Source organism: Cyclopterus lumpus, chromosome 10, assembly GCF_009769545.1.
Source record: "Cyclopterus lumpus isolate fCycLum1 chromosome 10, fCycLum1.pri, whole genome shotgun sequence".
Taxonomy (NCBI): domain Eukaryota; kingdom Metazoa; phylum Chordata; class Actinopteri; order Perciformes; family Cyclopteridae; genus Cyclopterus; species Cyclopterus lumpus.
The window spans coordinates 360,239-386,337 of NC_046975.1; the positions used below are offsets into that span (position 1 = coordinate 360,239).

At 42.3% G+C, this 26,099-nt stretch overlaps 1 protein-coding gene across 1 annotated transcript in view; it reads right to left on the bottom strand.

The window, feature by feature from the left end:
• Positions 1-283: 283 nt before the first annotated feature.
• LOC117738066 (F-BAR and double SH3 domains protein 1-like) overlaps positions 284-26,099 on the bottom strand; it is a 34,038-nt gene continuing 8,222 nt past the window's right edge. Inside the window, exons 4-21 of the mRNA XM_034544360.1 lie at positions 25,367-25,440; positions 24,283-24,427; positions 24,024-24,160; positions 21,039-21,102; positions 18,124-18,252; positions 16,112-16,234; positions 14,772-14,867; positions 14,380-14,496; positions 14,057-14,161; positions 13,199-13,354; positions 12,554-12,679; positions 9,088-9,171; positions 6,428-6,572; positions 5,454-5,554; positions 1,461-1,568; positions 1,133-1,283; positions 947-1,002; positions 284-772 (exon numbers count right to left, since the gene is read on the bottom strand). Coding sequence (XP_034400251.1) covers positions 722-772; positions 947-1,002; positions 1,133-1,283; positions 1,461-1,568; positions 5,454-5,554; positions 6,428-6,572; positions 9,088-9,171; positions 12,554-12,679; positions 13,199-13,354; positions 14,057-14,161; positions 14,380-14,496; positions 14,772-14,867; positions 16,112-16,234; positions 18,124-18,252; positions 21,039-21,102; positions 24,024-24,160; positions 24,283-24,427; positions 25,367-25,440 — 1,968 coding nt within the window. The 3' untranslated portion in view covers positions 284-721. The remainder of the gene's footprint in view (positions 773-946; positions 1,003-1,132; positions 1,284-1,460; positions 1,569-5,453; positions 5,555-6,427; positions 6,573-9,087; positions 9,172-12,553; positions 12,680-13,198; positions 13,355-14,056; positions 14,162-14,379; positions 14,497-14,771; positions 14,868-16,111; positions 16,235-18,123; positions 18,253-21,038; positions 21,103-24,023; positions 24,161-24,282; positions 24,428-25,366; positions 25,441-26,099) is intronic.

Sequence of the window (26,099 nt, forward strand, 5' to 3'; positions counted from 1 at the left end):
AATGAAACAAGATCAATGTTGGTGCTAATCATTGACACATCACAGACTGTGAACAAATATTTCAAGAAATCGGCCCGGCATTTTTATAAAGTTAATTTGTTTGTGTTTTCTTTCAATAAACAAAACCAACAGCAACACATTTGTGGGAGTTATGATCAAGACTGAAGCTGGAATAAAACATTAGTAGATAATTGTATGGCAGTACACAGATATTTTTGTCATCAGTCACTAAAGGGATGCACAAGGGTTAAGTTAGAACTGCATACTTAACTGTAAGGACCAGAGCTGTGCTGGCTGCTATAAATAGCAGCCAGCACAGCAATATTTATATAGCAGGTTAAAACCTGCTATATAAATATTGCTTCCAAAGTGTCATATGATAAGCGTAAAAGTAAAAGTTGCCTGTGATGATAAAGCTACACACTACCTGACTTTTCTTGTATGCTATAATTTTTTTATAACCTCTCTGACATAAATGTTAATGTTATATCACTTACACAGAAACAGCTACACTTTGTTTCTGCTATTCTGTAAGTTCCACTGTTCTGTGACTTATGGGTGATTATGCTATCTGCTGTAAATTCACATCACCTTACGATGAAGTTGACCAGTGGGAAAACCTAAGAAATACAAATGCAAACAAATAAATAATAATAAAAGCAGTGTTCCTTTGGTCCATACACTTCATGTATAACATTGAAAAATGACTCCAGTCTTTGCGTCAAGGCTGAAGTGAAGGCTTCTGTGTTGGAGGAGCAGGAGGCGCTCGACACTAAACAGTACAGAGTGAAGACAAAAATGTGAAGATTGTCACATTTCACTCTCAGTTCAAAGATAATTTATAGAATTAGACTCAACATTGCCCAATCCTCATTTCTCTATTTAGTTGTTCCCTAAACAATATGCATAAATACAGAGGATTTTTGTTTTTATAAAGAGCACATACCGGTCTTAGTCGACTGCTGGAGAAGTCTGGAGAATTGCGGCTGCTGTCTGCAGGGTCTGATGGGACAACACACAGACTGACAGCCTTTACCATCTTAACTAACACATTTAGTTTAGGAACAACTGACATTAGAAATGAAGCACATGAAGCGACAATACTCTCTGGCTGCAGTATGACACAACTCACCAATGGAGTTGTCTGGGAGCCTTGGGGGAAAGATCTGCTGTTTGTTCCCCACCCAGCCAGGGGGAGTAGCACTAAGAGCTAAATTACAGCCAGGGTTGAAAGGGATTGGGATGGAGGGAGAGGAAGGAGGCATGGAAATGGAGGGGAGAGACTGGAGAAAATAATTAAAATAAACATAGGAGCAACAAAGCCAATCAGAAAATTAAATAGACAGAAATTAGGGTAAGTGGTATAAAACCTTTAGCGTTATGTGATTTGTGTAATATCATGTAGAAAACTCATGATTTACAGGATTACAGGATCATGAAACAGGAAAATACAGTCTCACCTCCTCCTTATTCTCCACCTCCCCTTCATCATGAACAAGCTCCACCACCAACGATGGGAAGAGACCGATCTGTCCATTCAGCTCTCCCTCCCAAAACCCATCATCCACCTGCAAAACCAAACATTCATGTATACAATTTAGTGAGACACACAAATAAAAAGAAAGAATAGAACAAATGGATTGTTTCAATTCCAGCACTACCTCATGCACCCATCTATTCCTTCTACAAATACTAGCTTTTTTTAGAACTTTAATCAACATATCATGGCCTTGATCACCAATTTGATTTCTTAGTTATAATGCTTCTATGTTATGATGACTGAGAGCAACCTCTGATCGCTGGTGGAGATGATGATGTGTGGTTGAGAGCTCTGGAAAAAGCTAGTAGGCTAAGTGGACCATAAGGTAATCATTTTTTAATAATAATAATAATTTTACACCCAGCTACTTTTGTTTACGCATGAAACTGTTCAGCAGTTGAGGGGTGTTGTGAATTTCAATATCACTTGATTGGGTCTTAGCATTCCCGACAGGACCTTCCCTGATTCATCACGCCCCTATCACATGACTGAGCAACAGTTCGACCTTCTCGTCGTTCCAAGCAAAGAATTCTCTGGTCCCTCTCTTCACCATTGCAGTTCTTACTCCGCTATATTTTCTGCAACTAAAGGAACTGCAGTGTGTAGAAAATGTGCCTCCTGTTTCCACCAGCAGGTCCAGTGTACGTGAATGGTCATGTGAGATGCTGAAACGCCCATGTGGATGGTGGTATTTTTTTTTTTTTACTGAGTTTTAAAAAGAAAACATGTAAGTTTGGCTAGCCTAAGGTTAGCCAAAATACTAGAGTAAATCTGAGACTGATGAAAGTGGAGCCATAGTACAGCCTGGATTAGCTTGAAATGTCATTTTATGATTTAACAATTTACCGGAGAGCGATGGTTTGTGAGATTTTGAAGTCTCCATCCATCCATCCATTATCACCCGCTTATCCGGGGTCGGGTCGCGGTGGCAGCAGGTTCAGCAGGCCGACCCAGGCTTCCCTCTCACCCGCAGCACTTTCCAGCTCATTCTGGGGGATCCCGAGGCGTTCCAAGGCCAGCCGGGAGATATAATCCCTCCAGCGTGTCCTCGGTCTTCCCCGGGGCCTCCTACCAGTTGGACGTGCCCGGAAAACCTCTAATGGGAGGCGTCCAGGAGGCATCCTGACTAGATGCCCTAACCACCTCAGCTGACTCCTTTCGACACGAAGGAGCAGCGACTCGACTCCAAGCTCCCCCCTGATGTCCGAGCTCCTTACCCTATCTCTAAGGCTGAGCCCGGCCACCCTACGGAGGAAGCTCATTTCGGCCGCTTGTATCCGAGATCTCGTTCTTTCGGTCACGACCCAGAGTTCGTGACCATAGGTGAGGGTTGGAACGTAGACCGACCAGTAAATGGAGAGCTTTGCCTTCCGGCTCAGCTCCCTCTTCACCAAGACGGACCGGTACAGCGCCTGTTTTACTGCTGCAGCCGCACCAATCCGCCTATCGATCTCCCGCTCCACCTTACCCTCACTCGTGAACAAGACCCCGAGATACTTGAACTCCTTCGCTTGGGGTAGGCAGTTTTCCCCCACCTGGAGGGAGCAATCCGCCGGTTTCCGGCAGAGCACCATGGCCTCAAATTTGGAGGTGCTAACTCTCATCCCTGCCGCTTCGCATTCGGCTGCAAAACGCCCCAGTGAATGCTGGAGGTCACGATCCGAGGAGGCAAACAGGACCACATCATCCGCAAACAGCAGAGAGGCGATCCCGAGACTCCCGAACCGGATCCTCTCCGCCCCCTGGCTGCGCCTAGATATCCTGTCCATGAAGGTCACAAACAGGACCGGTGATAAAGGGCAGCCCTGGCGGAGGCCAACACCCACCGGGAACGTGTCTGACTTACTACCGAGGAGACGAACACAGCTCCTACTGCAGGCGTACAGAGACCGGATGGCCCGTGCCAACGGGTCCGGCACCCCATACTCCCGCAGCACCCCCCACAAAAACCCCCGAGGGACCCGGTCGAAAGCCTTCTCCAGGTCTACAAAGCACATGTAAACTGGTTGGGCAAACTCCCAGGACCCCTCCAGTAATCTTGCGAGGGTAAAGAGCTGGTCCACTGTTCCACGACCGGGACGGAATCCGCACTGTTCGTCTTGAATCCGAGGTTCGACAAGCGGTCGCAGCCTCCTCTCCAGCACCCTGGCATAAGCTTTTCCCGGGAGGCTGAGCAGTGTGATACCACGATAGTTCGAGCACACTCTCCGGTCCCCCTTCTTGAAGATGGGAACCACCACCCCGGTCTGCCAGTCCATGGGCACTGTTCCCGACCCCCATGCGACACTGAAAAGGCGTGTCAACCAAGACAGCCCAACAATGTCCAGCGCTTTCAGCATCTCAGGGCGGATCTCATCCACCCCTGGCGCCTTGCCACCAAGGAGCTTTTTGACTACCTTAGCGACCTCTGCCAGGGATATGGGTGAAACCACCCCAAAGTCTTCCGGTGCTGCCCCCTCTCCGGGGGACATGTTGGCCGGGTTTAGGAGTTCCTCAAAGTGCTCTTTCCACCGCCCGACGATGTCCCCAGTCCGGGTCAGCAGTTCCCCCCCCCCCCTGCTGAGAACAGCCTGGGGTAGACCCTGCTTTCCCTTCCTGAGCCGTCGGATGGTTTGCCAGAACTTCCTTGAGGCCAACCGAAAGTCCTTCTCCATGGCCTCCCCGAACTCCTCCCATGCCCGAGTTTTAGCCTCTGCGACCATCGCCGCTGCAGCCCTTCTGGCCCACCGGTACCCGTCAGCTGCTTCAGGAGACCCCTGGGCCAGCCAGGCCCGAAAGGCCTCCTTCTTCAGTTTGACGGCTTCCATCACCGGGTTCTCGGGTTGCCGCCACGACAGGCACCGATGACCTTCCGGCCACAGCCCCGAGCAGCCGCGTCCACAATAGAGGCTTTGAACAAGGTCCACTCGGATTCCATGTCCCCAGCCTCCCTCGGGATTTGTGAGAAGTTCTTCCGGAGGCGGGAGTTGAAGACCTCCCGGACAGGATCCTCTGCCAGACGTTCCCAGTTCACCCTCACTACACGTTTGGGCTTGCCAGGTCTTTCTAGCCGAGTCCCCCGCCATCTGATCCAACTCACCACCAGGTGGTGATCAGTTGACAGCTCTGCTCCTCTCTTCACCCGAGTGTCCAAGACATACGGCCGCAGATCAGATGATACGATTACAAAGTCGATCATTGATCTCCGGCCTAAGGTGTTCTGGTACCAGGTACACTTATGAGCCACCTTATGTTCGAACATGGTGTTCATTATGGACAAACTGTGGCTAGCACAGAAGTCCAACAACAAAACACCATTCGGGTTCAGATCGGGCAAGCCGTTCCTCCCAATCACGCCCCACCAGGTTTCTCTGTCATTGCCCACGTGAGCGTTGAAGTCTCCCAGGAGAACTATGGAGTCGGCAGGCGGCGCCCTTTCCAGGACCCCTCCCACCGACTCCAAGAAGGCCGGATACTCCGAAATGCTGTTTGGTGCATAAGCACAAACAACAGTCAGAGCCTTACTCCCCGCAACCCGTAGGCGCAGGGAGGCGACCCTCTCGTTCCCCGGGGAAAACTCCAACACAGCGGCGCTCAGCCGGGGGCTCGTGAGTATCCCCACTTCCACCTGGCGCCTCTCACCCTGGGCAACTCCAGAAAAGGACAAAGTCCAACCCTTCTCCAGGAGCTTGGTTCCAGAGCCCATGCTGTGCGTGGAGGTGAGCCCAACTATATCTAGCTGGTACCGCTCCGCCTCCTGCACCAGCTCCGACTCTTTCCCCGCTAGTGAGGTGACGTTCCACGTCCCTAGAGCTAGTCTATGCCGCCGGCGATCGGCCCGCCCAGGTCTCCCGCCTGTTATTATAAGTTTAGTCAACGGAAGACTATATTTCTCTGAGGCTTTAGGCCCTACATTAATACAGATAATACACACCTCTGCGTGTTGACAGCAAATCAGGTGAATTAGTGTCCCCTCCTGGAAGGAAAGCTCCTCTGCACTCTGGGCCTGGTAGGAGTACAGAGCTCTGGCTACACCTAACACAGGATTTAAGTGAAAGTTGATTAGTAACACACACTAGGGGTGAACCCGAGAAGTGAACTATTACACTGTGGGCCACATCAGCATCATGGTTACCCTCAAAGGGCCGGTTGTCACTGTAACACTGTATACATGTAACTACTCCCTAACGTATTGTTAAATAACTGTCTCTGCATTTGATTATTGCTTATTTGATTATTGCTTATATAAGTGTAACAATATTGTACATGCATTTATATAAATGGAAAAATATATGTAAGCAAATTTCTTCAATGAGCAGAAAACAAAACTATGATTAAGCAATCAGTTGGACATAGGCAAGACTTGACCAATCCGATTTGACGATGTGAATCCTTAGTAAGGGACACACCTGACACACACACTCGCATGATATCACCTTATTATGTATCAATTCTTAATGCACATCACATTCCCCAGCCCTCTATCATATCATAGAGCCAGCATATGATAGAGGGCTGGGGAAAATGCTCACATCTCACTTCCACATCAAACTGCAGAGTTGTCCACCAAAATAGTTCACTTTAACAAACAGCACTGACGTTAGAACGTTATTTCCGCAACACTGGCGAGGTGCCGCTGGATGTGAGGTGCCACAAGTTGGAATTCCTAACATGACATAGGGATGCCCAGTTTGGAGCAGTAACCTAGTAACCTATTAAATGTAAACTATTAAAAGGGAAAGCATGGATTGCGGATAATTGCATTTCATGTCATGTTCGGTGGTCAAACACTGGCAGACAATTTGAGCCACTATGCATACATGCTTACGGAAGACTGTGTTTCAAATACAATATGTAAGTACTGCATACATTCACCAGTACAATAAATAACACATACTAAAGACTGACCCCTGCTCGCTGCCCTCTTTTCATACCCGGTGGATGAGGTGGAGCTGAAAGAACTGTTTAGCTGAGTGGCATCCTCTGCCGGTAGACACATTAACTGCACATAACGTTCAGGAACATACCCCACCTGACCACACGAGTTAGACACCTGGACAGAGACATGAACAAATAGAGATAAAGATGAGACACTGGAAAACATGCACCCTTTAATTAATTGAATAAAAAAATAAAGAATGTATTATATGTGGTGAAAGTAGCTTTTAACTGGTTATGTCATAGTCTCAATTGAATACTGATGCCTCTATAAGATCTACATAAGTACATTAGACCATCAGCAAGAGTATATGTATTTCTGTACAGTCACTACTAATTCCTAAAACTAAATCATTAGCGGCAGCGGATCCAATTCCACGCCAAATCAGACAAATTCTTCGAGGTTCACCAGAAGCCCCTCAGCTTAGAATCCAGTGGAGCCTCCCACAGCAACCACCCCAACCGCAAACAGATCCAGATCCGACTTTACTGCTGCCTTCAACCTGCAGTCTCTCTGGCGCAAGGTGGAGAGCAGACTATATGTTCGTCAGAGATCCACTGCATGGAGATGAGCCGCGGCAGAATAGAGCTGACCTCCGCTTTGGAAGTGGAGGCAAAGGGGAAGAGATCAAAGAAACAAGGAAAAAGAGGCAGATGCTGAGGCACAGCAGGTTTTGAAGTCATGGGTCACAGATTACAGTATCCTGTTACAGTAAATGTAGAGTCCATTAGCAGTGTTTAGTGCTTAAGGATCCTGGGAAATTGAGTTTGATAGCTCCGTCGCCATCATCAGCGGTGAGTCTAAACATCCACCCTTAAGTTGGGCTTCCAGCCGCAGTCTTTTAGAGCAACTCAACAGTTTTCAGCTTTTTGGAAACAGCCTGTACAGTTCAAACCTCAGGGACAACCCGAATGATGTACAGCCCATGGTTGAAAGGCTTTTGTCAGTTCAATTAACTTTGTACATCTGGGCAGTTCATTAACCAGCTGGGTATTGGTTAACACTATCTATCTTGGTTCAAAAAGGGGGACCGGAGAGTGTGTTCGAACTATCGGGGTATCACACTACTCAGCCTACCGGGAAAAGCTAATGCCAGGGTGCTGGAAAGGAGACTCTGACCGTTTTGCAAACCTCAGATTCAAGAGGAGCAGTGCAGATTCCGTATTTTGGACTTGGAGAAGGCTTTTTACCGGGTCCCTCAGGGTTTTTTGTGGGGAGTGCTGCGGGAGTATGGGGTGCATACGGGATATCCGGTCTCTGTACGATTGCAGTAGAAGCTGTGTTCGTATTCTCGGTAATAAGTCAGACACGTTCCCGGTGGGTGTTGGCCTCTGCTAGTGCTGCCCTTTATCACCGGTCCTGTTCGTGATTTTCTTCGACAGGATATCCAGGTTTGGGGGTCTCAGGATCGCCTCTCTGCTGTTTGCAGATTATGTGGTCCTGTTGGCCTCTTCGGACAGTGACCTCCAGCATTCACTGAGGTGTTTTGCAGCCGAGTGTGAAGCGGCGGGGATGAGAGTCAGCACCTCTAAATCTGAGGCCACGGTGCTCTGCCGGAAACCAGTGGCCAAAATGGGCTTCCTCTGTATGGTGGCCAGGCTCAGCCTTAGAGATAGGGTAAGGAGCTCGGACATCAGGAGAGAAATTGGAGTTGAGGCACTGCTTCTTCGTGTCGAAAGGATTCAGCTGAGGGGGTTCGGCCATCTAATCAGGATGCCTCCTGGACGCCTCCCATTAGAGGATTTCCAGGCACGACCCAGGACATGCTGCAGGGATTATATCTCCCAGCTGGCCTGGGAATGCCTCGGGATCCCCAGAATGAGCTGAAAAATGTTGCGGGTAAGAGGGAAGCCTGGGTCGGCCTGCCACAATTTCCTCAAGAAAGCCAAAATACAAACTGCTGTAAGTAAGTGCTATTTAAGTATACCATGAACATATTCAAGGTATAGTCGGAAAAAAGATCTGTTTTTAGTTTGCGTTGTAAGATGTAGAGACTTTCTGCTGTCCTGATGTCAGTGGGGAGCTCATTCCACCACTGAGGAGCCAGGACAGAAAACTTTAGGTGAATTTAGGTTAAAGACCAGTCAAGCTGCTGCATTCTGGATGAGCTGCAGAGGTCGGATGGCATTAGCAGGTAGACCTGCCAGGATGGAGTTACAGTAGTGGCCTTCTGCGTAAGAAGAGGACATATTCTCCTGATGTTGTGCAGCATGTACCTACAGGAACGTGTTGTCGCAGTAATGTTGGCAGTCAGGGAGAGTTGACTGCCAAGTGTCACACCGAGGTTCCTGGCAGTCGGGGGCGGTGCTAACACAGAGTTGTTGAAAGTGGTAGGGTGGTCAGGTCAAAGGAAAAGTAATTCAGTCTTGTCAGGGTTGATTTTCAGGTGGTGTGCAGACATCAACTGCGAGATGTCAGTCAGACAAGCAGAGATTTGTGCTGCTACCTGTATTTCAGATTGGGGAAACGAGAGGATCAGTTGGGTGTCATCAGCGTAGCTACGTTAGGAAAAGCCATGTGAGCGAATGACAGAGCCGAGAGAGGTGTACTTATAGAAGTATCTGACAGCAGGGGGCTCCTTCTCTGTACATATAACATATACGGTTACAATGTAACCAACCCAAACTACCTTCAGCCAGTCCTCCATGTCTCCATCCTCAATTACTTGAAGCTCCTCCCCTTCCACAATTGACAGCTCATCTGACTGGCTGGCCTACAGGAAGTAACATTCTTTAGTCATTAGGAATTCTTCAAACATCTCCCAGCTGCAGCATTATATATACAGAAACACTGTCCACTAAATACTGCAGTTAAATTTGTAATTTTCTTCTGAAGATTTTCTCATGATACAACATTCTGTAGCTTTTCCAACAGGTTACCCTGATTACAGAGAAGGTCAACAGAGGCATAACCTTCTATCTTTTAACAACATCAGATATACTGTTTCTATTTAACCAGATATATGACATATTGCCACAGATTAAACTACCAAGCAGAATTTTAAAACTGTAGGCAGATGAGAGATTTTGACTTCCTCCTCTTCGACCTTGTTGATTTCTCAAAATGTTCTGGCCTATAACTTCACTTTAATTCCCCATATAGTCATGACCACAGGAAAAAGAGGGGTGTCAAGTTGTCATGTTTTTTTGTTTTTTTTTCATAAAAAAATCGAACTGCTGCCAGAATAAAGGACCTTCTGAGTGGTTCAGTAGAACACTGAGGCATCCTTCTTTTTTTCTTTTTCTTTTTTTTTCAAGTTTAATTTTTATTTTCGTACAAACAAATACAACGTTAACTCCCGTATACTCCGCTACCACACTTGTATTCTGAAAAGACATGGCCGGATGTTTCAGTCCATGTCCCCGCCAGCGATCGGAACACTTGGCAGTTGTTTCCGGAACGCGAGTGTGATTGCAGTGAACCCACGCTGCTCCTTTTTTTTTTATGTGTGGTGTTATGTTTATAAAAACAAAGTAAAGGATAACCAGATGGAGTGGTGTTCTGTTGTGTTATGAATGATGGAGGATGTTAGGTTTTCCATTTGGATGTATTCTGTCATGAGGTTTCTCCAGTGTGTGATATGTATGTTATTCCTAAATTTCCAGTTCATGAGGATAGTTTTTTTGGCGATAGTTAGGGCCACGAGGAGTAATCGGCGGTTAGTTTTGTTTAGATTAATAGATGTAATTTCTCCCAGTAGGCACAGTGAAGGGGATAAAGGGATGAGGTAACCCAGAAAGACAGACAGTGACTCAGTTATTTTTCTCCAAAAGTGTTGAACTGGTGTGCAGTGCCAGGTGGCGTGAACGTAGCTATCCAGACTATTTTGGGTGCAATGTGGACAGATGTCTGAAGTGAATCCCATTTTAAACATTTTTTGCCCAGTATAGTGAATTCTGTGAACTATTTTATATTGTATTAGTTGTAAATTTGCATTTTTAGTCATGAAGTAGATGTTATTGCAGATTTGGATCCAGAAGCCAGCATCGGGAGTGATAGATAAATCTAATTACCATTTTATTGATGGTATGGATGATGTTTGGTCAGACTTTGATATTATCTTGCATATTAATTAATTGTGAAGTTGAAGGGGGTAATTCTAGATTAGTGGCCTTAATGTTAAGTTTGGATTGAATAGATGATTTGATTTGCAGGTATTCCAGAAAGTGATTGTTCCCGATGCCGTACTTCTGAACCAAATGGGGGAATGAAACCAGGGTGTTAGTGAAGATGTGTTTCAAATGAGTGATACCTTTAGCAGACCATGTGTGGAGATAAAGAGGTTTATTGTGGCTTAGAAAGTCCGGATTGTTTCATATAGGAGTAAAATTTGAAGGTGCAAAAGTGATATTTGTGATTTTGTGGAATTTCCACCAGGCTGTCAGAGTTTCTGCTATTGTTAATGTTTTGAAACAAGGATGGCGTTTGATTGATTGGCTGAGCAATCTGAAATCTGAATGTCCTTACAAAATGTCTGTTCTATATCTAACCATGTGTAATCTGATTGGTCGGGGTGAATCCATTTAATAATATATTGTAGTTGATTTGCTAATGAGTAGTGGAAAAAATGAGGGGCTTCAAGTCCTCCTTGTGTTTTGTTTTTTTGTAAAGTTGCCAGTTTAATTCTTGGTGTTTTATTTTTCCAGTAGAATTGTGTTATGATTGAGTCAAGAGATTTGAACCAGGAGTGGGTGGGTTGAGATGGGATCATTGTAAATAAGTAATTTATTTTAGGAAGTATTGTCATTTTAACTGTAGCTATTCTGCCCATAAGTGATAGTGGAAGGTTCATCCATCGGTGGAGCTCGTCAGTTATTGTTTTAAGTAGGGGGGTGAAGTTGAGAGTGAACAGCTCTGACAGCCTTGGGGAAATATGTATTCCTAAATAAGTGATGACATCGGTGCAAAAAGGGATAGGTGGTGCATGGGCAGCCCCATCCCAACCGTTATTTTCTAGTGGAAGGATGGATGATTTGTTCCAGTTGATGGATTAGTCAGAGATTTTTGAGAATGATTCAATTACTTTGATAGTTTCCTGTAATGATGAGTATGGGTTTTGGAGGAAAAGCAATATATCGTCTGCATAGAGGCTAATCTTGTGATGGGTGTTAAGTGTTTGGATTCCTTTTATATGGGTGTTCTGTCGAATGGCTGCTGCTAACGGTTCAATAAAAATTGTAAAAAGTGAGGGGGAGAGTGGGCATCCTTGCCTAGTCCCTCTGTACAGTGTGAAGTTTTTTGAAGTTTGACCATTGGTGATGACAGAGGCTGTAGGTGAAGTGTACAAAATCTTAACCCACTGAATAAATGATTCCCCAAAGCCAAATCTTTGTAATGTGCTGGTGAGAAATGTCCAGTTCACTTTGTCGAAGGCTTTTTCTGCGTGGCTATGATGGTTTTGGCTTGTTGTAATGATGAATAATTGAGTAAATTAAACAGTCTGCGTGTGTTAGTGGATGAGAGTCTACCTTTGACAAAGCCAGTTTGATCTGGATGAATTATGGAAGGAGTGACCTTTTCTAATCGGTGAGCTAGGGTTTTAGTGATGATTTTAATATCTACATTGAGGAGCGAAATGGGACGGTAACTAGATGGAAGAGTTGGGTCTTTGTTTGGTTTGAGGAGGAGTGATATACAGGCTGTATTCATGTTAGCTGGAAATTGCAAATTTTGCTTTATTTCAGTTATCATGTTGTTAAGGAGTGGAGCTATAATGAATCAAAAGTGTTTATAGAACTCAGCAGGGAAGCCATCAGGTCCTGGTGCTTTGTTATTGGGCATAAGACTGAGGGCAGTAAAAAGCTCTTCCTGTGTTAATGGTGAGGCAAGTATGTTATTTTGTTCTTTGTTAACCTGAGGTAGATCAATGCTATTGATAAATGAATTGATGTCTTCTTGATTTGGGTTCTTTTCAGAAGAATATAGATTGGCATAAAAACTTTTGCGTGGTTTTGTTTATTTAAAAATCAGTGGTATTGAGTTCTGAATGGGAGTATGTGAAGCACTGCCCTTAAGATTAACATTTTAAAGTTTGTTTCTTTTGCAGAGCTAAACCACCTCTTAACTGCACACGTGAATATTTCATTGATCTCTACCTGATAGCCATAGACAACTCTGCAGGCTACAGGGTAAATACAAACTCCAGATGCTGACACTGGATCTGCAAAGATGTCTCCGTTCTCATCGTAGTCCTCAAAGTCAGTCAGCTCAAACTCATCCTCCTAAAAAGACACAATGAAAACTTGAGTGTCCATGAGTAGGCGAGGTATCTCACATATTTTTCTCAATATGGTTCATCACCTAAATGTTACCCTTCTTTGTTATTTTTATTTTACATTAGAGGCCCACAGCCCACCTCTCTGAGCAATGGAGTAACACATTTTCAATAAACAGAATGTTTTCATCTCTCCATGAACCGGCTGTATCAGTTCTTGACAAATTTGACTTTTAAAGGACATGTCTGGGGAAATTCGATATTTTTCCTATTAACAAGTCTTATTAAGAGCCAAAACCAACAATGAATGTATCCTATCAACAAGGATTGTGTGTGTATCAAAGCCTGATATTTCATTTTTCATTGTGCCATATAGCTCAATTTTGGAACACACACCTTGACATAAAACGTCCTGCTACTTCACTCCCGAAAATAATAATTTCTTGCAGTTTGAGTAACATTTGATAAAAAAACTACAGTGATTAGCTTTTTGAGGAAATTCATGAGTCTATGTGTGTTTGCATACTGAAAAGTCCTCAGTAGACTTCCTCTGTTCACTGAGGTGTCTCTCTCTCTCCAGCTCCTCCTCTGCCTGGTTCATGGCGTTGTGAAGCCACAGCTCAATTCCTGTGACACTCTTCGACAACAAAGCCAGACGGGCTTCTGCCTTCACCCTGCTGAGCTGCGACAGGAAGAAAACCAAACACACAATCAGTCAGACAATCACACACAGACACAATCTGGGTTTTGTTCTTACTTTTTTAAATTGTCAAATTAGCATGTAGCTTCACTATATGAACTCTTTACTTTCCTTAATTTTGCTGGTATATTTAGGAGAACTACGTTGGCCGCCGCAAAAATACAAATGGCCCTATCCAGAGCCAGTTGCTGTAAGAGTGCCATCTACTAATATCTAGTCGTGTAGTACACCAAACATTTCGTAATCTCTGGGGCTTCTTCAAACAACTGTTGGGGAAACATTGGTTCACTATGGCTGATTATACATAGATTGTGTACTAAAAATACCATCAGATGTGCAAAGGCTGTTTAAGACTTGTTTTGTAGATATCTGTCAAGCACTGAAACACAAATAAAGTGTTTTCAGTGGCTGGACTTGGAATATTGGTTGAAGAGAAGATACTTTTAGTGTGACACCGGTGTTGTGACATCTGGGATGGCAGATACACAGAGTTGCTAAGCACTGACACTAATTATCATTATCAAAGAAAGGTTTACAAAACATTCAGGTAACAGTTTCACATTTTCCAAGCGATCTCCAGGGTGAAAGTCCTGTGTTCGTTTGCCTTAATATTAATCATTTTCTGCCAGGACATTATTGTGACTGACTCACATGTTTTTGATTTTGTTGTTATTATTTTTATACCTTGGCCTTCCTGACACTGTCCTGCACCTCTGCTATTTTCTGCTCCACACTGAACCCCGTCTCCCCTGACAAAAGCTTCAACCGTCTCTCTAACATCTGTAGAGCCTGAAAGAGAAAGAAAGACAGAGATAAACAATTATTTGGCCATAAAAATATTCCTTTTGTATGGCCTGCCCATAATACATGAATTCAGTAATAATAATAATATACAAACTTTTAGAGGAACCTGTATTTCCAAAAGAAAACATTCTGAGGGCCACTGCATCAAACATTCATTAGCTCAGGAGTATCTTGGCTTCCCAACTTTAAAGTCAAAATCTCACCCTCTCTCCATGGGTGATGATCTTATAGTCTTTAGCAGCTTTTGTAGCCCATTTCTTGGCTTCCTTCACCAGCCAGCCCTCTGCTTCTGAAGCACAAACCTCCTGTAAAGCAGACACCTGCACAAAAAAGAGACAAACATATTATTAATTCCTAAGCTTTCCATGTGTCATCCAGTGTAAGTTAATACTTTGCCCCTTGATACAATTTTAATGGCACAGGTGTTGTTACACTGGACTGTCTTATATCATAAAGTTATTATATCCACCCATTCATGTGCATGTGAAGACATGCCTATTTATTGTTTAGGCTTAATGATAAACATTCTCGTCAATTCCTTCCAATATCTAAATGAGTCCCCCCGGAGTTCCTACACACAAACATGCAAGCACACCTTGTCATGTGGAGCTGGCTGAAAGGTGAATTCGGGGATTTTGCTGAAGAAGATAGATTCTTGGAGAAACTGCAGAACGTTTCTTTCTCTGGTCACCTGATAATACAGCAACCAATCAATGTTAACCAGGAAAAACAAAACAATTCCTCCTACTCTATCCTTTTCAAGAAAAAATATCCAGAATTTGTTCGAGAGGTTTCGAAATGTTTGCTCTGACAATATAGGAAAGGTCTGTGGGTGCATCCCAAGCAAACAAAACATATCAGACATAGTTTCAAACCAAACTGGATACCAGATTGCACTGTATCACTGGGGTGTGGGAGCACAAAAACCCAATATGTTCTCCAGTGCCAGTCTTGTAACATCACAAAACTAAAGACCTAGGTGTTAAATGCTTTCCACCCACTCACATTTCGAAGGGACTTATGAGGGGATTCACCTCAGATATCACTAAGTTGCTACATTAGTTGAGACATTTTGTCTATGTGTTACATTTTCTTATGTAAACTTGTGTTCCTTTTATCTAAACCAGTAAACCTCTCTTAGATAGGCCCCATTCTTTTCCATGAACACAATATATGCCAACTTTTCTTGTATCTCTCATTACCCTGACATAAACATTTCCTATTCTTTTTTATTTCCACCTTTCTGCATTCCTGCTTTTTCCCAATCTGCTAACCTTGCTGTAACCCCGTTCAAGAGACAAGGCGAGAAATGTCTTACGTCTGGTTTCACATGTGCCACTGTGAACAACCCCGTCTTCTAAATGTATTTGTTCCCAAACAAATAAACTGCATTATCAATTACACATATCAATTACATTCCAAGGGAAACACGACCGCCACTCTGCACTGTGTCATACGACAGTTACAGCTGATCATGCAGTCCCGATCTAAGGCTTGACGAGGCAATGCTACCAATCTTGTGTATGGTATGTTAAAGAAACACAAGTCAAAGATGATATTTGACTTCACACAAGACACACGTACAGCGGTCTCCTGGGTGAATATCCTGTGTTTACTTGACCCATCCATCCATCTCCTTAGGTGGACTAACTGCAGAAGAAACGTATTTTTGATACGTCAAAAACCCGTTTCCAGCAAAACTTAATATCATTTTCTGAGACCGTGTAGGATACTTGACATGTATAAAACAAAAAAAAAGGTGGATAGTTGTTGAAAAAAGAAAATCTAACATTTTAATCCATAACCTCCAAATATGATTGTCAGTGCTTTAGTTATTAAAACTGGTGGATAGGATAACTCTGTTCTGTCATGAATGCTGATGGCTATACTGGATACAGAACACAAGCAACACTGTATGCACATATACACACATACCTTAGCAACACTCTCCCATATCGTGCTGTATAGTTTGTATACAGCCAGACAGGTGTCCATTTCTGTCCCACACAGCAGGGTAAAATGACTCCTTAAATCATCGTAAACATCACCGTCCATTTGCTGATGAGAGAAAAATAGTACAAGTTTCAGTTTTCATTATTTCAAATTGTTTTCAACACTCCAGCTTGTATTTAACAAAGTGTGACTGGAATATTATTTGTAGGTACCAGGAAAAATTGCAGTTGGGCCTCTATTGAACGCCAACCACCTATTCCCGCATCCGCAGTCTTGAGTTCATTATTTATATTGTATATGGCTCGCAAGTTTCTACCAAGGGGAGAATGCGTAGAAGACTATACATGGCAGATTATTCATTCAATAATCAAGAGATTATGACAGGAATTAGATTTTGGCAACAGATATGTTAACCCTGTCTCCGACAAAATTATCTTCTCATACAACTGGATTCTCAATTACATTTCATGGGAAACCTCTTTTCTCCCACCTGGTTAACGTAAATTAACACAAAACAAAAACGCAAGAAATCTAGTTGGTTAGGTTTAGTAAAAACAAAATGGTTTGTCTTCAAATAAGTATCTTAACCAGGAGGCTTTTAGAACAATTTGACTTAAGTCACAATCTTGTAGGTTGGATTCGTGACTTGTTAACTAATAGGACACAAAGAGTGAGGGTAAATGGAATTCTGTCAGACCAAGTGTGCTCCTCCACTGGCTCCCCACAAGGATGTGTGCTTTCGCCCCTTTTATTCATCCTGTACACAAATATGTGTCAGAGTATGTATGATAATAGGACAATTTTAAAGTATGCAGATGATTCTGTTATTGTCAGTCGGCAGTCCAGGACACTGAGACCAGCCACGTTCCGGTCATCGACTTTGTGAAGTGGTGTGAGGAGTCATATCTTCAATTAAACATATCGAAGACCAAAGGTATGATCATTGATTTTAGAAGACATGCCCACACACATGAAGTAATATTAAGGGTCAGACTGTGGAATGTGTACAATCTTATAAATATCTTGGGACAATTATTGATTCCAAACTGAACTTCGAAGCAAACTGTGAAGCCGTGTGCAAGAAGGGGCACCAGCGTTTGTTTTGTTTAAGGAAACTGTCTCACTTCCACATTAACAAAATCATGATGACCTTATTTCATCGTGCTTTTATTTAATCAATTTGATCTTTTTCTTTGGTGTCATGGTTTGGAAACCTGTCTTTAAAGAACAGAAACTCTCTGCATCAGATTGTGAAATGGTCCAGCAAGCTGATTGGTGAGGCACAATTCAGTCCAGAGTCCCTGTATACCAGACAGATAGAACGGATAGCCGGCTCCATGTTAAGGGACGACTCCCACCCTTTACACAGGGAATTTCAGCTCCTCCTCTCCAGACGGAGGTATTTAGTACCACGGTGCAGAACAAAGCGGTATAAAACCAGCTTTGTTCCAGCAGCCATCACGCAGGTGAACAAATTATTATAATAATTATAACAGCACTTATCTGTAGCTTTGAGTACTTCTATCATTTTTTGTCCGGTTGTCTGTGTTTGTTGTAATGTATGTCGAGATGGATGCCTCGTTTTCTACTGTTTTCTACTGTTCTCTACTACTGCAAACCAAGTCTACCTACGGGTACTAATAAAGTAACCAACATCTTACGTTATTTAAATTAAGTTACAGACTTAAATTATAATAAGCCAACTTGGACTTGGTTTCACATGGGACACACATTTCTATCTCCTGGGAGACCAGGACTGTCTCCTTAATTGGGAGAAGATACATTTCCCCCGAGAAATGCAGTTTTGTGTATGAGAATGTCATTTTTAGGAGAACAAGCTGGAAATGTAAATATTAAGAGAATAAGGGAAGAGTAGTCTGCGTTTTGTCTACTGCACATAGAAAACATGTCAGGAAATGTTGTGGTCACTGCTTTATGAGATACACAACTCAAACTGGTTTGAGATTCATTTTCTGTGTGTGTGTGTGTGTTACCTTCATAATATGTGGTAAGTCGTCAGTGTAGTAGTGTTGATACTGGCCGTTGACTGCTGATAACGCCAGCAAATACTCATTACGAACTTCAGTCAAGCGGTTGTCACACTCTCTCAACCTGGAGCTGAGCTGTACACACATTACTTTTTTGTTCAAGTGAAACATGCAACCAACATCACAAACATTAACATGAAAATAGTAACAAATATATAGAAAATAGACCACTGTAAACCACTTACAGTACTCTAATGCATTTATGACCACTACACTTGGGTAAGGGTAGTTTAACATAAGAAGCTGCAGCATAATTTAAACATATCCGTCTCTGATACCAAATGTAGCCTTTTTTAGTTTGTTTTGTCTTAAAGGCCTGGACACAACAGGATTCTAAAGGATCATTCTCAGGTGTGCTTATCTTTGAGACAACAGAGAGCTTTTTAGTTGTGTTGTATCGTTCACTTTTCTCTCATCTGTTGGAGTAAAAACTGCTCAACAAAATAGCAATATTGTGCAGACTTCTTCTTAAACAAAATGCTAGCTTGCAGCTACACCAGATCATTAATACACTTTCAAATTGTCTGTCACCAAACCTCAGGCCCTCATCTACAGTATTTCTTGTGGACGAGCAAATGTAATTTTACAGTGTGACCGCTGCATTATGGGGATTCAAGCAAACCACTGTGCACTAGCTGCTCAGCTCCAAACAGCAGAAAGTAGCAGTGGAACGTAGTGGAGCATTTTGCAGCTAAAGCGACAGATATTTCCCTCAGCTGCCAGAGGAAACCAAACTAGAAACTAATAGGAAATCAAATAAAAATGGAGAATATTGGACTTACATTAATCAGGACACAAGCAACTCTGTTGTCTAATGTTAGAAGCTGAACATGTTTGGCCATATTGTTTTAATGTTTTTCCCTCAAGCCTTGATTTAGCTTGACAACAAGTTAAGGGGACCCTGCAGTTGCACCCTGGTTTTGAACAATCCTCAATAATGTAAACAGACTTGCATTATATTCAAATCAAATAGTGTGCTCATAATGATCTTGAGTCTATTTAAAGAGGCAAAACTAACTGAAAATAAACATAGCTTAAAATCAAGTTATCTTTACTTTAATATGAGTAAGACTGCTTACTCATAGCCACGTGTCTGGAAGCAAGGGAATATTTCTCAGACTAGTTCACCTCATATTTCTTAACAATATGTAAAAGCCCAAATTTGTGATTTTTGGCTATACTGTTTAAATAAAGTCGACTGGAATCTTGAATAGGTTGAGTTGAATGTAAAAGTAGCTGTAATTAAACCTCTCCTGAAGAAGCCCACTCTTAATCCAGAGGTGTTGGCTAACTACAGACCGATCTCTAACCTTCCCTTCCTCTCTAAGATCCTTGAGGTTTATTTGAGGAGTTTCAGTCAGGATTTAGAAAGCATGTCTTAAAGACATAAAAACATGGATGACCTGCAACTTCCTGATGTTAAACTCAGACAAAACTGAAGTTATTTTACTGGGCCCTGAACATCTCAGAGATCAATTATCTGGTGATGTGGTTTCTGTAGATGGCATTTCCCTGGCATCCAACACCACTGTAAAGAATCTCTAGTTATCTTTGACCGAGACTTGTCCTTTAACTCCCACGTTAAGCAAATCTCAAGGATTGCATTTTTTCATCTACGTAACATTTCAAAAATCAGGCACATCTTGTCTCATAAAGATGCAGAAAAGCTGGTTCACACGTTTGTTACTTCCAGACTAGATTACTGCAACTCCTTATTATCAGGCTGCTCTAATAAGTATCTTAAGCCCCTCCAGTTGATCCAGAATGCTGCAGCTCGTGTACTCACAAAAACTAAGAAAAGAGATCACATGACTCCTGTATTAGCTGCTCTGCACTGGCTCCCTGTAAAATCAAGAATCACATTTAAAATTCTTCTCCTCACCTACAAAGCCTTGATTGGTGATGCACCATCATATCTTAAGGAGATTGTAGTACCATATTGCCCCACTAGAGAGCTGCGCTCACTAAATGCGGGGCTACTTGTGGTTCCTAGATTCCTAAAAAGTAGGATGGGAGCAAGAGCCTTCAGTTATCAAGCTCCTCTTTTATGGAACCATTTTCCACTTTCAGTCTGTGAGGCAGACAGTCACCTCATTTAAGAATAGACTTAAGACTTTCCTCTTTAATAGTGCTTATAGTTAAGGCTGAATCAGGTTTGCCCTGATCCAGCCCCTTGATATGCTGCTATAGGCTTATAGGCTGCTGGGGGATGTTTTAGGATACACTGAGCACCTCTCTCCTCTTCTCTCTCTCCTTATGGATGAATTTACATCTCTCCATTGCACCTTATTAACTCTGCTTTCTCCCCGGAGTCTTTGTGACTTCACGTCTCATAGGGTCCATTGGACCTGGAGGTGTCTGATGCTGGTGAGCCGGCCTCCCGCGTTGGCCCTGCTGATGCCCCGCCCCCCCTCCTCTCTACCTCCTTCTGTTTCATGGATTGTGGAGGTCCATTCATACATTGTCATATTCATAGAATGTGTTGTAACTCTGTAACTCTGTTCATTCTGTACACATGACATATATTGCTTCTGTCCATCCGGGGAGAGGGATCCTCCTTTGTTGCTCTCCTGAAGGTTTCTTCCCTTTTTTCCCTGTGAAAGGTTATTTTTGGGAAGTTTTTCCTGATCCGATGTGAGGTTCTGGGACTCATGGTTTAATGCACTTATTGTAAGTCGCTTTGGATAAAAGCGTCAGCTAAATGACATGTAATGTAATGTAATGTAATTAAATTGTATGACTGAAACTTCCATTTGGGGACAAACAGCACAGTATGTTATTATCGTATTTTGTTCTGTATCATTACCTTTATGTAGGACAATTACACAACTATTCTAACATCGTTAATTTCAGATTCATACCTTCGTGGTCATCTTATGTAGTCCTGTTTTAAAGTGGAAAATCCCATGTTCACTCTTTCTGGCTCTGGAAGACACAGTTAAAACATATTGATGTAAGAATAAAATAAAATACAATAACACAATACATAGTTTTGTCACACTATCTGAAATATGTGAAAGCTCTGTTCCAGTATTTAGTTGAAGGTATAAGCAGGTATAAAGAGTATACCCACATCCTTCTAGGTAAACTAGTGGTACCTCATCAACGGCCATAAACACTGTTTTTTGCCACGCAAGTTACTGTATTTTCCACAACATCGTCCTGCAAATATTTGAGAATAAAAGCCTTGTGCCAACAAATCTAGATAATCAGATAGAGGGCATTATTTTGCAACAGAAACAGGTAGTGTTGAGTTAAAAACAAATTAAATAATTTTTTTCTTCAGACATAGAATGATGCTGGTATGATGTTAATATACTGTCTAAAGATAATTTAACTGTCTACTTTTGCAAAGAAAATAAAGCTTACATCTCTAGAAGAGACACAGCCTCTGGATGATCTAACATGTTGACATGGTCATCGAAAATAAAAAGCAAGAGGTTCCGCAATGCACATGTGCTGTTCACGCAGGCAGTGTTGCCTGGTCAGGCCTGACTTACAGAACTTACTGTTTACCTCAGATCTTTGATCTCTATATGTACTAATTATAAGCATATTAACTATATAAACTGTTGTCGCCTCTTTTCCTTCCAAAGAACTGTTTTTGAGCTCTTTATTGTTATTAAAAACATTTTTTTATATAATGCGAGAAAGTAACCATTTAGATTCACAATATGTGCAAAGCAAGTAATCGCAGATCCTTCTAAAACAGAAGTGAGAACACACTTCACAAGGAAGTTGTGGCTATTCAGATGTTCCTATCCGATCCGATGTGAGGTCCTGGGACAGGGATGTCGTATGTGTACAGATTGTAAAGCCCTCTGAGGCAAATTTGTCATTTGTGATAGTGGGCTATACAAACTGAATTGAATTGAATGTTAATGTTTTGGCATAGAGCTAAATTAGATCACACTAGTAACATAATTTAATTCCAATAAGTAGCCAATGTCATGTTCAATTTATCACTTTATAACAAATGGCCAAGTAGACTCTCTCCATTTTTTTTGAGGGGACCCTTTATTGTCATTATGCAACACAGGGATGCACAATGAAACTCAGTTGTAGCCTATTTATAACACAACAAACACATGACGAACAAAACAAAAACAATAGTACATTCCTGTAGAGCATTTTTATATTTTGCATTATATGGAATGTAAACAGCAGCAACAAAAACAATTCTATGGGCAGATAATATGGCCAACATCTTAACATCCAAATTCAACATCAGTCGTTTTAACATTGTCCATCAACTTTGACTGTGTTTGAGCACCGACCTCCTGCTGCTTTCATCCATCAAGTGTTCCACTATTAAGCAAGTGGCAGTAAATATCTGCTTGTACACACACTTTTGGGTGAAAGTGTGTGTGTGTGTGTGTGTGTGTGTGGCTCTCCCTTCCCTCCTGCTGCCAATTAACCGGCACACATGCAACCCATCCAACCCATCCACTCATCAAGCCCCACAGTTTATCTACCTCAGCTCTTCACCTCAGTCCTCACCTGATTGTTGGCCCAGGCCTAGTCCCAATGTCCCCACTAAAGCCTCAACTCCTGAATCCTCAGGAAGTTACTGACGTTACCTGTTAAATGGTTTAGTGTGAGGCTGTAAGGGCTTGAAATTGTGTGAATACGAATGAGACAGCACTTTGCTGCAACATATCAAGTGACCATGACAACATAAAAAAATATAGTGGATATTAATTTTATACTTTTTACTCCCTGATTCTTCCAGGCTCTTTCCTCACGAGATGAGACGTCATTTCAAATAATCTATTTACTATTTTTTATTAAAACAGCTTCAATAACAAAACAAAATGTTTGATGAATAAATCAGTGATGTATATAATCTCGTCATGGGTGTAGCCGCAGGAACCAGACCCAAAACACCGACAACTTTGGTAAAAGATAACTTTATTGCTCAAGAATAATTCCACTCAGAAGAATCAAAAGACGGACTCACACACGTGATCAAAACAAGACAAACTGACAAAGAGGAAAGACGTGGTGCAGGTGATTAGACACAGGAGGAAACAATCAGGGACATGGCAGACAATCACAGGGACAGGAAGTGCAGGGAAACAGAGGACACGAGAGACGGAGACTTCAAAATAAAACAGGAAACAAGACACACAACTCCAGATCCTGACAGATCTCTGCTTGCGTTCCTCTGATTTGTGTGTTTTTTCATGTGCCATCTTTAATCCTTAACTTGTTGTGTAAATGTAATTTATGGTCCTTTTTGTTTACCTTTTTTATGTCTCCGTGCTTCCATTGGTAATTGCGTGTTCCGGATTCTCCCTGACCTTCCCGACACCGGCCGTCTGCCACTCTGCCCAGCCCGCATACCATGCCAAACTCTGGGCCTTACCATTCCAACCCCTGGTTCAGTACTAATAAAACAACTGTGAACTACTCGTCCTCTGTCGTTCTTTGCTTTTCTGTTTTGTTCCGGCAGGTGGGCAAGGCTTAGTTTTAATTTCATGCTTGACTGATTTAAATCTGGCAGCCAGATCACAAATGTTCTCATTTTACACCTGAACAGTAAATGAAAAATGTTTCTGAAAACATTTGAAGCAACAAAAAAGCAATGCAGTTTGCCCTCTGAGGCAAATTCGTAATTTGTGATATTGAGCTATATAAAATAAACTGAATTGAATTGAACCACCCGTTTTTTATCACACTGCCTAGTTTGAGTGAGTTTTGCGGACTTTTTAAGTTGTAAGGGTTTGCATAAAGTTGAGGTTGAGTAATGATTGAGTAATAATTAACAAAATGTGTCTATTACCACTATGAATATTATGAAGCCACTGATCTTTTTCATGTGTTACGTCATCATTTTGGTTTACCTGGTCTGGGCATCAGCAGCTTTCTCTCTAGCAACATTGGCATTGTGACTGTGTTGGTGGTAGCTCTTCTTGATCCTGTGGAGCTCCTGCATTGCATCCACCACTTCCCCTTGTACCCTTTGGAGCCGCTCCAGGCCCTTACACGTACACACACAAATGCACAGACAGCAAAAATATCCATTCGACCATCAGTGTGCTTTCGTAGAAATTTCCGGCTAAGTGTAGTATGTCAATAAGTATTTGTATGCAGCTCTCTCACTCTCTTAGTTCGGATGTCCTTCGCATTACGATGACTTCTGGATGCTTGTCCAATCAGCTGGCGGTATTCCTCTGCAGCAGCCAGTCGTGATGCAGCAGACTGAGCTGTAACATCTACCACTGACCGCCACACACCAAACACACTCCTGAAAACACACACAGAAATGGACTGACAATAACTGACTATAAATTTATTTCTAAAAGCTCAGTCAGTTGTTTTGATTTTATGATTCTTTATGGTGTATCTGTGTCTAAAAATTACTTTGGCAATCATAATGATGCCTGTTTTCAATATTGTACAATATTAGCATCTGGCTAAGCGTTGCGTGTTCTCTGACTAGTAATTTATTGAAGCCAGGAGACCGAGCTATCCATGCTGACCCTGGAAATTATGATTTGCTTTGTTTTTATTTGACTGCACTTCATTAGTAACAGTTAGCGATACATCGAGAGGAGACTTCTTTCCTGGTGAGGTATACAGTCATGCGTAACTGACTGTCTGCTACTTCCAAATACCACAAATTTACAACAATTTACAACTTTTCAATTGATTTTTGTTAATACCGGTGTTCCAGCCCTATACTGTCCTTTACCTGTACAGATACCCCTCTGAGGCAAATTTGTAATTTGTGATATTGGGCTATACAAAATAAACTGAATTGAAACTGAATAGATACAGCCACAGGCAGTTATTTATACTGAAATATTTACTTCATGACACTTTAGGGGTTTTTCTTTCTGGAAAGACTTCATTGATGCATATAGTCAGAGTGGTTCAGAAGCTACAGCCATTTTATTTTGGGTTTGTCATTTTAGGCGTTTTGGTTCCAAAATATGGGTGGGGGGGGAGGGGGGGGGGGGGTGGAAGAGATACATGCTATATTTACACAACAACAATGTTCCATACTTACTGAATATGACATCAAAGCAACAAGTCTATTGATTGGTTTCGATAAATAAAGTCATCCTCAAAAAAATTAAATAAGAAGGCTAGGTACAGTGTGTGTGTGTGTGTGTGTGTGTGTGTGTGTGTGTGTGTGTGTGTGTGTGTGTGCGTGTGTGTGTGTGTGTGTGTGTATAGTTACCCAGATGTGATGGCATCTGTATTTCCTCGTTGCCAGTCTCTTTTCTGGAACTGGACTGCTAATCTCTGAAGAGCCTGAAAATGCACAGTTTGCCTCCGGATCACAACCTCAAGAAAAGACTGCAAAATGTAACTACGGAGGTGCCACCTGTGGGCTTTTTCATAAATGGTGTCCAATAAGCTCATGATGATGTTATGTGAAGTTTCCAAAATGCCTTGCATTATTCTGTATTTACATTCAACAACTAGCAAGGTCTCGTGATGAAGTATGTTTGGTTCTCATGGTATTTCATTCTGACCCCTTTGTCTCTAAACTTGCATGAAGCTGTGTACATTGCGTTATTTGTATATTTTGTTACTTCTTTGACTTGCTATTCTCATGATTAAATTGGCTTTGTTTTATGTTCCAGATTTTTGTAGCTGCACACCATCACAATATTTTTGATTTATAACCAAAAATCAAAACCTTTCAGCTGTCATTTCAGGCGTCAGGCATTCAACAACTGTGATCTGTAGATCGTGTTTACATTCCTGCAAAGCTAGAGTTGGCTAGTTGCAAGTATTTATACTATAGTTTGGTATGCATTTGTGAACAGTAGTGTGGACACACACACACACACACACAGTTGTGTTTTCATGACATTTGGGGACATGTACATTTACTTACATTAATTTCCTGTAGACTTATCCTAACCAAAACCATAACAACTACCAGCCTAATCCTAACACTTACC